Here is a 13,212-nt window from a genome sequence, read left to right as displayed (position 1 = left end):
CAGTCTCATTCATACTATATCTGTTATTTGTTTCCAAAATTGCCAAGGGACCAAAATGAGAGTGTGTCAAGACTGCAGTGGGATTCATTTTGCCTTTGTGTTGCATCCACACTACAGTCAAAGATTTGCAAGTAAAGTAGTTTGGAGCCAGCTCTTTTAGAGTTATTTAGCATCTCGAGTTGAAGTATTATGGTCCTGTGGGCCTTAGACTTCAGAGGGAGCAAGCAATCAGGCACTTCTTGAGAGATGTGGAATTTGTCTTGGCAAGAATCCAGGATGGGTGTATGTATAGATGCATATGTGCCCATACCATGAATTACACACGGCTTGAGTGAGCACAGACCTAGTTTGAGTTTAAATTAAATCAGAAGTATTTATGTGTGCATATCTGCATGCATATGCAGTGAACGTAAATGTTCATATGTGCTTTTAATCAGAGTGGCTGTGAGAAATATGTGACAGCATAAACAGAGGAAGTTTATGCAAAACATAAGTTTATTTCACAATTTAGCACTGCATTTCATTTTATAGGTGAGTGGCCATGGTCAAGTACGGAGGTTGCAGTGCACACACAATGTCACAGATTTTGTTTGTTTTCTGTCTCTCAAAGATGACTTAATATAAGTAATATTAGTAATAACATTAAGTAATATTAATAATAACATTATTTCATTGTTGAGATCTGTACAGTTCTAAGGGAGTGATTTTGCCTCTGGTTCAGGAGGTAGTAAAGGGCTATTGTCTCACATCATATGCTGCTTCTGTCCACTGTCACCTTACTGTAAGAGGCTGACTCTAAAGTATTTTAGGTTATTCTTATTAGGATGGATGTTGTTCTTCTAGGCTATAAAGTAGAAGGGCCTTAGAAAATGTAACAATTCACCTACATATGCATTTAAAATACTCTTTTAAAATATCCCTATGTAAGTGAAATTTAAAATCCTACAGTACTTGTATCTTTCATGTAAGTAAAATACTAAAGGAAGCAGTGAGATATTGTAATATTTTGTTAGTACAATTTTTTTGCATGAAGCTGTTGATAAAGAAAAGTTCTTTCAATACACTTTCAATATAGTGTTACACTTCCAATATAATTTTCTGAAGGACTAATGGGAACACATTTTAATTTTGTAGAACCCTGGTGAAATATTCATTCTGTTGAAAGAGGAAATAGATGAAGAAACTCTAGAAATTGAATTCATAACAGATAATCAACGAATTAGAACACAGACAGCCTCTTGGAACCAGAATGTCAAATATGTGAAAGCCCTAAGTAAGAAAAATATTCTTTATCTTTAAGAAAAACTAAAAAGTTTCACCTCCCTTCACTTTTTCTGATAAGTAGTTTCCCTTTCTGCTATTTTGTGGATGTTTCCTATACATGAGTTTTGCACACATCACTTTTAATAATGCAGAGAAGGAAGGCCTTGTGTTTTATGGGAACCTAGGTTCTATTAGATTGGTTTTCTGTGGTTAAATGGCAGGTGGCACTCTTAAAAATGTCATTGATTAGTTACAGATTAACATTCTTCAAAATTACTGCTGTAAAATGCAAACCTAATATTCTTTTCTTATTACTCTGTTACTAAATGTCTCATATTTAATGCAGTAAATCTAGTTATTCTTCTCTCCATAATTCTTTCTGATGCAGGTAATAATTTATTTTCTCTGTTCACATTCATGCCATTTCTCTGTATCACTCATCTTTCCTAGTTCCTAATGATTTTTTCTATTGCTCCATCCATAACTCGTTGATAACAGTTTAAACTATTTAACAGTTTCTCTTAGAATATCTGTGCAGATTTAAAGGGCGCACCTATACCCATTCTTGATGTGGGTTAAGAATTATAACATTCCTCACCTATGTGTTCAGAGTATAGTTTGCTATTGGGCTGCATGCTGAGAATTCCCAGAAGAACTTCCATAATATTTTATTATAAAATAATTGCAATAATTGCAATAATTCCTCCCTAGATAGGAGGAAGTACATACACATAGTTTACAATTTTCCACTGTGACTTCTTGGAGCTATGTTTTGGTGATTTTTTTGACCTGATGATTTCTATGACTCGGCACTGGTGAGACTGCACCAGTCAAGTTCTGTGTCCAGTTCTGGGCCCCATAATTTAAGAAAGACATTGAAGTGCTGGATTATGTGAGAGAAGGACAATGGAACTGGGGAAGGGCCTAGAGAGTAACTCACATGAGGAGTGGCTGAGGGAGCTGACATTGTTCAGCCTGGAGAAAAGCATAATCACTCTCTATAACCTACCTGAATGTAGGCTGTGCCAGGTGGGATTTGATCTCTTCTCCCAGGCAACCAGTGACAGGGCAAGAGGACATGGCCTCAAGCTGTGCCAGAAGAGGTTCAGTTGGACATCAGAAGGAATTTCTGCACAGAAACGTTTGTTAAACATTGAAACAGGTTGCCCAGGGAGGTAGAGGAGTCACATCCCTGGAGGTGTTCGAGAAATGACTGCATGTGGCACATGTGACATGGTCTTTTTGGCAGGTTTGTGGTCATTCAGAAGTTGAACTCAATGACATTGGTAGTCTTTTCCAACCTAATTTATTCTGTGATTTTCATCCTGAACACTGTCCTAAGATGATGGCCATGTATGGGCTGAGAGTTCTTTATCATTGTGATGGTGCAGAAAGCTTGCTTTTAGAAACCTGACTAGAAAATACATAACAAACAAGGAAGTTACATTTGTAACTGGATTTCAGAGAACAAAAGCTGCACTCTTCATGCATAGATCTCAAAAGATTCTTCCAAAAATTTTTTTTTGTCAGAACACTGTTGATCACAAAAAGGTTTCTGTAGTAGATGAAGAAATAAAATGTGAAAGGTAAATTAAATACAAAATAATTGGCAGAGAGCTGTAGGCAAGTTTAATTCTGTTTCTTATATCATTTGTGTTTGATGTTTACCCTATTTTAAAATCTGGAAAAGTGGAAATTTGGAAGTATCCTGTTTTAGGTCCAGCTGATCTGATGTTATAGGAGAAATGCTGCGTTTCGTTGTTTTGTTTTTTGCTTTTTTTTTAACCCACATTTGGGAAGTTTCTATTTAAGTGATTTAATGTGATGTACTCTTAGTCTAGTTTCCCTGTCCCTATTCCTGTTCTCCATTTTCAGAATTGTCCCTTTTTCACTGTTTTTTGGGCAGAGTTAGTGTTTCAAGAAGACTCTGCTAGTATGGTCCAGCAGAATGCCTGGCACAACAAACACTAATGGGTTGGGAAATGTGCTCATAAAGCAGGCTTGTGCTGCATGCACAGAGGGAGTCATACTTAAGTAACAGACTTACAAGTGCCTCTCTCCTTGGCTTTTATGAGGTAAACAACCAGAATGAATTAATTATACTGCAATTTCTGCAGCCTAGCCCAAATACAATTTTGAGAACCTTGACTACAATAAAGAAAAAAGTTTTTCAGATTAATAGCGATTGCACTATTTGCGATAAATGAACTTTTCCTTAACATGTAGGCATAAGGGTGCTGATTGGAGGTCATCAGTCTATCAAAGGGCATTTGAAAATTTTAAGCATTCTGTTTTCATCTCCTTTCTAATGTGAAGCAATACAATAGGTTTGCTTTATACAGATTTAAAGATACATATTTTCTTTTGTCAGCTTTGTGAAAGACTGAAAGACCTGAATAAAAAAATTGACTACACTGAATCATCTGTGAAATGCAAATCCAGTCAGTTCATCAACTCTATGTTTTTTCTGTGATATTCTCTGTTCTTTTACTCATTCCCCAAGATCTCTGTTTTGGGACTGTAAAATATCTTCAGCTGGTGTTTTGATTTGTGTTTTATAAGATTTTCCTGCTGGCCCTGTATATGTAAATGTCTACTCTGGGGGAGTCATTAAGACGACAGCACAGATTGAATACTATACTGCACTAGAGGAAATTGAACCCATTTTAAAGAAAGTGGCCGACCCAATAGCTTTCACTTGTCAGGTAAGTTGACTTCTCAAATTTTAATTAAAGAAAAATAGAATGTAAGTGCCTAAATGAACTAAGAGATGGTATGCAATCTTTTGATTGCACAGTAATTTTGTAATGGCTCAGTAGTAAGCTCAGGATTAAGAGGCCTGCCTCTGAGATGTCTAGTTGTAAGCAAGTCAGGCAAGAGAAAACAAATTTTCCATTTTCTTGTTTTGTTCAGGGAATGGTGTAAACATTCTTTGTGCTGTATATGCCCAGTGAGCAACATGCTGCACTCCAGAGGCTGAAAATAAGAACAAATATTACTGAAGTCTCTCTCCATTTAAAGTATTATTTTTTTTATTTCTGAAACCAATAGAAGCATTAATCTTAAACCACATTGTATTTGGAGGGTTGTTATTCCTTCACCATCAAACCAAATGTTCCTGGCATAGCTTGTACGGGAAGCTGTAAGTTGCTGCTCATGTAGAGTCCATTTACAGCTACTGAATTATCATTCATGTGATTTGCTGGTTGCCATGCAGATTCTTTGCATATATTTAGAAAAAATCAGGTTTTGAACTTTGTTTCAGATCAGCACAGCAGACTGCAGTGCTCTGCAGCCTGTTCTTTTCCAGTGGCACATAAGAAATATCAGGAAAATAAGTACATATTAAGGTAGGACAGAATCTCAAGTATCATTTGTTGAATGGTGGGTAGCCCAAGAAGACCTTCCACAATGTCTATATTGCAATTGCAAAACCAGAACAAAAATAATAGATTGTGTTTCCAGTGCAGACAATCTCATTTACCTGTGACAAATATACCTTATCCACCACCTAAGGCATTACACTCATAACAAAAGGATTAATAAAATATGATTTATTGCATTATTAGCTTTCTATTAAGGATGAGGCTAGATTCCTTCCAAGTACACGTTACTTCTGTTCTATGAAGGAAAACAGACTGTTGCACAAAAAAAATTGTGCAACTCAAAGAGCAAATGTGTTCTTAAATTCTTTATGGTATCCATAATTTTTTAGTCTGTATTTTGAAGTATGTCTAAGTAAGCCTCTAACAAGTTTCATTAAAACCTCTATGCATAAGAAGTTTACCATAATGGTTTAAAAATTTATCATTAACATGGTAATCTAGATACCTACAACACACAAGATATTTCCACTGGAGAGTTATTTGTATTATTCAGGAGTTTGACCCTTCATTTAACCAGCATGACTAATATTTATTAAAGCACATGCAATTCAAATCATATTCAAATGCAAAAATAATTCTGTGCAGAGCAGTAGTGCACACCAGGAAATACAGCTGTAGTGTTATGGCTATGAAGTATGTTTAACATTTCCTCACCTTTACTCCTCTGAATAATAAGCAAGGGTTTAAATGAGGCGAAAATGCTATATGCTATTTTTTTTGTTGTTTTGGTAACTGAAAAATAATGTCAAAAAAATGTTTTTAATTGGGTAAGCTCTACAGTCCGCACAATGTCATGGTTATTCTGTGGTAACTTATACCAATGGTAATTCTTCCGTAAGTTTACCTAGGTGTTGGAAGATTTGTCTCATTTAATGGTACCTGCTGGGCCTCAGAGTGAGGTACACTAACTACCTGGGTAGCTAAAATTTTTCTGAAAACTTTTTAAATGAGCTCCTGATTTAATGTTAACAAGCTACATCATAAAGATGCAATTTACAGAACATAATTTGACTTTATCTTTAAAATATGTTCACAAAAGGAGAAGCAAAACAGACTTGATACTAATTAGAATTCCCATCAAGTAGCAGCAGTAGTAGTAACTTCTATTTAACCAGGATAATTAAAACCTTTGAGACTATCAACTTGTTTGCAAAAGTGTCCTGGGGCAACAGTCATTTATCTGTGCAAAGTAACAATCAAACACAATGGAAAACAAAACTGATAGAAAATAGAAAAATCTTACAGCAATTATTATCAAAGCAATATCACTGTGATTCAAGAGAAAGTTCAAGATTTTCACAAATACTTACAATCTGAGAAGTATCTCCTTATTAAAATTCTTTGATGAAAGCAAATGGCTGCATTAGTTCATACCAAAGACACAGTGCTTTGGTAAAATGCTTACATTATATTCTGTATTGTCTTGCCAACCCTTCCAGCTCCTTTGATATGTTCCACTTTGTCCCCCAATAAAGCCAAAGAGATAGACAAAACCCAACAAATAGGATTGCAGCTATCCATTCCTTTTAGTGATGGTCAGATGAATTAGTGAGTCTTAGTGGGAGACTATCAAAATATGGTATCACTGCATTTATGGATCTGTTTTTTGAGAGCAACTGAAGGTTTGCATTAGCTAAGGTTTAAATTAAGCATAATCTAAGATTTTACAAGTAATAGGTTTGGATGAAATTCTTTGCTATATCTGATAGATTGTAATTTTCTGTTCCAAATTTTTCTGCATTTAAAAAGCATTTACCAATATCAGCAAGACAATTTAAACAACTAAAAAAGTATTTAAAAATTATTGAATAAATAAATAAAATTTAATAAGTTTCTTTGCATGAGTTTTGGAAGAAAAAAGCCTGAAATATTAAAGTAGGAAGAGTTGTGGTCATAATAACTGAACCATTATGCTGAATGGATTTGGTATGAGGATAAAGGAAGGTGAAAGTTGGATAAAGGTCATGATTTCTGGCTCTCTCACGTAATTCTGCATTCAAGAAATTCTCTTAGGGAGTTTTTGTTCTTACAGTAACCTAATGTATAGACTGATTTTAAGGTTTTTATAATTCATAATTAAACTTTTTCATATTTCATGTTTTACTTTTCACCAACTAATCATTTCAGCATTCTGCTGGATTTACATGCTGTATTGATTTTTCTCTCAGAGTTTTTCTACCAAATGGAAATATTGATTCAATTATTTAGTGTTGGGCTTTCCTGGCATAGATTTATTAGGCTTCAAAATAAAGGAGAAAAAAAAAATGAAGCTAAGGTCATATCCTTATTACTGAAACTGTCAAGTTCATGTTAGCTTGAGTGACTTAGAATATCTAAAGTGATTGAGGAAGTCTTTATGACAAACTTCAGCTGAATAATACTCCTATGATTCTGAGATACTTGATATCTTCAATGATGTTTTTATCATAATCATTAAACAGGATTCCAGTTACAGTTGATATTGGAAAAAAAATCATGAAAATAAACTGCTGCCTTCTCTATGAAAACTTGTAAAATAGCTATATGACTTACGTTGTAATATTTTGTATGCATCTCTGCCTGATCCCCAGAGATACTTCATTTGAAACTGTATTTAATATTTCAGTCTTCTCAGCAACATCAACAGCTGTTATTTTAAAATGCTTCTTTCTTTTCCTCTAAGTATGAAAGCTGTCCATATTCTATCACTGGCTAAAACTGTTAGAAATGCCTGACTGGTTTTAAACCTGGCCCGTTCTCTTTGGCAGAAGCAATCCTGATATGGAAGTGCATATAAAGTAGTGTCTGATATGTAAGAACTAATGGAAAAGTTCATCTTTATGTAAATGTAACCTTGTTAGTACTGCCAAAGCCAGTGTGGAATATGTTAATTTACTGGCTGTGGATGCTGTGTTTCAGTGGCACACATTTTCAGGGCTTGGTTAGCAGTGATTAAAGAACTTAGGTAATCTCATTGACAAAAGTAGCAAAATTTGTGCTTGGTGTTCTCCTTTCTCAAAGATGTTTTCGGAAGCCCAGTGTGATGGTCAGCACTTGGGGCTTTTCTGTTCACAGCTGTGTCCTGTTGCTCTGGAAAGGGGCGAGGGAATAGAGATAGTGCCTACAGCTAAGGAGGTGGTACTAGGACTAGCAGTAAGACTTGTGGAAGGACTTCCAGCATGGGAGTAGAGAATAGTTGACTGTGCTTCACAGAGTATGGGGAAAAAATGTCTACAAAGTCACTAGCTTAGTTCTGAGGGGCTGCAAGGACATCAGGGGAAACTAGCATTATTGCTTAGGTGGCTTTCTCAATTTCCTAAGTGGCTCAGAGTTCTCTTGCAGGGTGCTTAAGTTTAAGTTCAACTTTAAATACAGTTCTGCTTCTGTTTGCTTTTGTGAAGCTTCCCTAGGAACTTCAGGTTTGTAATGTTGGTGAGATTTCTTGGGCCTATAGACATGTGTGTAGGGTATGTTAAAATACATATACACAGCAGACTTTGAGTCTGTGAGTGCTCTGGGGCAAGAATGGGCAGTAAAATGGAAGTCTCTAAACCAAATTGTTTCTTGGGGAGGTGGTATAGAACTAGATAGTGCAGAGTGGCCCTATTCCTAGTTCTGTTTTGCTGTTGTTTTAGCTGTTATCTTCACATAAGTGCTGAAACAGGCCCTCCTGTATGTGAGATAAAAGACATGATGCCCTTTTATTTTAAAATTAAATTTTTTCTTTTAAATTAACTAATCTTTTTTTCCTTTTGTATCTTTGCTGTAGAGTAGTACAACAAAGCTCCCCATTATGGTTTAGTTAACAGCATAGCTTATTAAATCATTGCTTAAGCCTTCAGATTTTACATCCCAAGAGTAAGAGAAAAAGCAAAAAGTTGAGGTGGAAAACATGAAGCAGATTGCACTGAAAACTTTGTATAGGAAGTGCATTGTTCTTGACTTGTAATTCATAGAAATGGATAGGCTGGTCATTGGAGGGAAGGCCTGTTGATGTATGAGAAATTTTGCTACAAGTTCCTGAAGCTTTTTTCTGTTCAAGAACTTGTTCCATCTTAGGTTGTGAAGGACTGTTTTATTCCATTTAAATTTGTATCTACTACACAGTTGCTTCAGTGAGTACCAATGATTTTGAGCCTCTTTCCTCGTGACACAGGATCTGCCATATACACTTAACTGAGCTAGTTCCTGTGTTGTGACTTGTTTTTTTTTCCTGCTCTAGATTGAACTCTGTTAATACAGTGTAATGATAACATATCTAAGAAGATGTACTTGGAATGAGAGAGAATAGTATGGTTTCCTAACTGAATTTTGATATTATTCCTCCTAATAACTTAGGATAAATGTAGTGTTGTTATACATGTTAATAGTTTGGAGGTTTTATAGATATTTTGGGAGGTTTTGCATATGCTTTCTGAATTTACATAGTAGTCTTGTACTCAGGTTAGATTCTTATTCTAGAACAAGCCTGAAAGATATTTTCTCCTAGGTGGAGTATTTTCTTCATGCTTAATGGTTTGGATTTTGAAGATTATGACATATATTCATAATTATTGAATAAAAAACACTGAGAATGTAGTGTGACAGCACAGAAAGGGAGTGAATTATGAAACGAAATGCAATGGATTTTACATATCTTAATATTGGAAGGTTCAGGGTTAATTATTGGGAAAAAAAGTAATCATATTGTTAGCTTCCTACCTGCATAAATGTCTCTTGTATTGGTAGGAGTTGGATGAAAATGATATCATGCCTCTGCATTCAATGTTTTCTGATCACGTCATACTTACTTTTCTAATTCCATTTTAGCAATCTTGGGAATTAAACTTCATGTTTTGGTAGTACATCCCCCTGTCATTTTCTCCTCAGCATGTCAGTCATAGACTTTCTAAATTCATATGCTAAGCATGTCTGAAGATGTTCCATTTTAGTTATCCCAGAGATGTCTTGACCAGCCACAGCCCAGCTGTGGGAAGGCAAACTTTAACACAGGGCTACCCTGAGCAGAGTAAAACAACTGTCCCTGAGTTCTTCTCTGCTGTGGCTGAGCTCCTTTTGGTGCCCAGTGTAGCACAGACTAGACTAGAGCTGTAGTATTTGTTGTAAAATACCCTTACTCTTCAAATCTCTGTAGTCAGGTTGCTCTTGTTAGGCCAGGCAAAGAGATATTTAATTATGGCTACCTTGGAAGTTGTTAGGTGTAGATCTCAACCTTCTGTCCAGAAAGAGACACTCAAAAATCTCCTGGCAGTCAGTGCAGATTTCCCTTGTCTAAAGACTCTGTGTTTAGTAGGAAGCTGATCTATCTGCTTGATATCAGTTACTTGTTCTGTCAACAATGTCATGTCTTGGCTGATGAAACTGAAGCTGTTTCCTACCTGGAAAAGTCCACAATCTTAATGTAAAAGTTTTGGGTAACAGAGAGCTACTATAATCTTTAAACTCACCCTGAATTACTGCTGTAGTAAAACATAGCTCTTCCTGTCCTTACACTTCATCCAGAAGTTTTTAAGTTATGGATGAACTTCATATGTTATAATGCATGTTTATGTACAGTTGGATCATGTTGTCACAATTCTTAGTATTAAAATATCTCCTCTATAGTTTTCAAAAACTGTGCTGCTCTTACTGAGAGTTTGCCATAATACTGTTTTGAGTAATTTGATTCACCAGCACTCTGAGGATAAAGTTAAAAATATATATGCAACAAATACACTAATATTTTTTCTCTTTTGTCTTTCTTTTAAGCAGGCATTGAAATTTTCTTCTGTAGAGAAGGTAGACAATGTTCTGACTTCATTACTGAAAAGCAAAATATCTGCTCATGAATTCAGCCCATTCCAAAGTGGAGAAGAGCACCATCACCAAGCTAGTGAGTCACTTGTTGTTCTATGTATTGATTTTTATTACTGATGCTATGATTATTACATATAAATGTTAAAAAGACAATCCTTAAGTACTGAAAGCCTCTAGTGAAATGTAAGAATCCACAAATCCACAAATAAAGACAACATAAGCAGAAAAAATGGGAGAAAGAATTCTGTAAATCATCACTTTGTGTTTCAATACTTTGTATTTATACTTCTCTGGATTTTTGATCAGCTTTGGATTAACTGCAAATTGGCAGTTTTACAGCTGAGAAAATTTATATTTACAGAGAAAATGGGCAATAAGATGTGGAGATGCCTGTACATTATATGCTTTTTACTGTTTTCTCCTCTGCAATTCAGTTTAAATTTCACTTTTTCCAAGTATGGGGAAAATCTGAAACTTTTCTGTATCTGAAGAGAATGGATGGCTTTTGATCTTAGAAGAGCACTAAACTTCTCCAGTCACTTTTACTACCTACGCACTTCATGGTTTTCATTACTTCTGGCCAAAATATAATTTTGTTATTTTTAATTTTTAAAAGAAGGCATCCCAGTGAGTTAAAATAGGATTTCTCTATAAGCTAGATCCATTGCATGCACAACTCAGTCGTGCATCAAGAGAAGCTGCTGTTAGTACAAAATGGAGGGCCCTGGTTGAATTCATTAACCACTTATTTGGGATTCAGACTTGTTTGCAATAAACCAAGAGTGTGGTTATTTAGCTTGTGTTTTGAAAACATCATTATGATGTTATTTCAAATGTGGATTAAACCTCAGTTTAAGAAACTTTTGGGGAAAAGCAATACTCAAGATAATGTGTTCTCCTTATAAAATATTTGAGAAAGATGTGTTCAGGATGCCATTTGACTTCTGTTTTGTGTAGCTGGACTATGGTTTTGAGAGAGAAATAAGCTCTCTACAATCAGTAAACCCACTGCTCATAACCAAATACAAACAAGTTTTGAATGCAGCACTACTGGAATTGTCATCATGTTTCCTCTCTTTTTCTTTGTTGAAGCAATTAACTCCTCTGTATTATATAAACATGATTTAACTTGTAATGTAAAAATGAGCTTAAATGTCAAAGTTAGTGGCACCTGTCCTTGCAATTTTCCTGTGCAAGACTGCAGGGTAACACAGATTCAAGGGTCTTTCCCAGTGTGAAATGCTAGTTGATGAGAAAAAGATGTTTCACTTCTCTAATAACTATTAGATCTGGTGATGTTTTTGAATATTGAGAACAATGCTAACCAACCTGCTATGGCCCCAAAAAAAGCCTATGTGTTTCAAGAGCAAGTTGACTGCTTGAGCCAATAGTGACTTTAAAGTGGACTGGTTTGATGTATAGCCCAAAACAAAGATGCAAAGTTAGATGCCCAGATTCTTCATGAAAGAAGGATGTGTTTGTAGTGCTGGAAGCACTCAGAATGTGGGAGTCTTAGACTCTTATCCCTCTTCTGCCTGAAAGGTATATAAACCTGTGTCTTTGACTCCCACAGAAGCATCCCAAACTGGCACTAGACATGTCCAGTAGTGAATGAGAGGGGCACAAGCTTTCAGCAGGAGGCATGGGGAAGAGAAACCTTTCTCTCTGTTGTTCTACATGGATGCTTTATTTGAACATCCTTGCACATCAGGGACAGCTAATAAATTGCTGCGCTTGAAAGATCTCAATATGACCTCAAAATGAACCAAGAATGAAGAACTTATGATTAATTAATTGATTGGATAACTAATGAATTGCATGGTTTGACTTCTCAAAAAGCGTGAAGCTGTGTAATTAAAAATTTGGGCATGTAAAAGTAAATACAAAAGACATGTAATATAATGAAATAAAAATGCAGTATGATGCTTTCCTATATAGACAGTGGTTTAGATCAAAACCATCATGAGATGCATGTTTGCTTACATAACTTTTAAGGAGCCATTCCTATCCCCAAAATGACTGTTCAATGTGATTTTAGTATGATAATGCAGTACTTGTGAGTACTCAGTGTCTAGGCTGGTATAGTCAAGACAGGTGGCAAGGGTGCAGAAGATTAATTCTGATACAGATGAGCAAGCTAAATGCAGGCTGAATAGAAACCACTGGAAAATACTATGTTTAATAAACAGCATTAACTGGAGACAGAGCCAAGACTTGTCTGGGATTTTTAGGGGTGGTGTAATCCCTTGTGGAAGAATGTAACTAAAGGTGGAAATGCTGTCTAAATATTGTACATTCCATACTGAATTTATTTCAGGGTATATTGTATGTAAATTATTTCTTTATATTATTGTAATAGAATTCAGTTCAAAGCATACTAACAAATCCAAACTCCTATTTCAAAATATTTCTTAAGAAATATGATTCTTCTTGGAAAGCCCTGATTCTCAGAATCCTCAGATTTGGGATTTTTTGTTGCATTGTTTTCTGTCCAAGAAATAGCAATTTACTTGAAGAAAACCAGTTTCATTTTCCACTATTAATTAATTTTCATTTTTTACGAGTTATCTATTACTATATCTCTAATTAAACTCAACTACTGATGCTTATGAAAAGTCCTGAACTTGCTTTGTAGAAAACAGTGCTTTTTGTCACCTAAAACTGCTAGCAACATGGCAAATCCTATTCTGATTTCTGTAATTCTTTTTTCCAAGAAACACCTATCCCAAAAGAAGAAATACAGTCTGGGATTTTAGCTTTTAGCAGGATAATGGGGGGAGGGAGAATG

The 13,212-nt window shown here is 35.4% G+C and overlaps 1 protein-coding gene across 1 annotated transcript in view; it reads left to right on the top strand.

Annotated features, from left to right (window-relative positions):
• The window catches only part of BANK1 (B cell scaffold protein with ankyrin repeats 1), a 133,872-nt gene that overhangs the window by 38,690 nt on the left and 81,970 nt on the right, over positions 1 to 13,212 (top strand). Inside the window, exons 5-7 of the mRNA XM_023924649.2 lie at positions 1,135 to 1,273; positions 3,826 to 3,968; positions 10,377 to 10,500. Coding sequence (XP_023780417.2) covers positions 1,135 to 1,273; positions 3,826 to 3,968; positions 10,377 to 10,500 — 406 coding nt within the window. The remainder of the gene's footprint in view (positions 1 to 1,134; positions 1,274 to 3,825; positions 3,969 to 10,376; positions 10,501 to 13,212) is intronic.

Source organism: Cyanistes caeruleus, chromosome 5 (assembly GCF_971803275.1).
Source record: "Cyanistes caeruleus chromosome 5, bCyaCae1.hap1.1, whole genome shotgun sequence".
In the NCBI taxonomy this organism is placed as follows: Eukaryota; Metazoa; Chordata; class Aves; order Passeriformes; family Paridae; genus Cyanistes; species Cyanistes caeruleus.
This window is presented reverse-complemented; position numbering and strand designations above follow the sequence as displayed.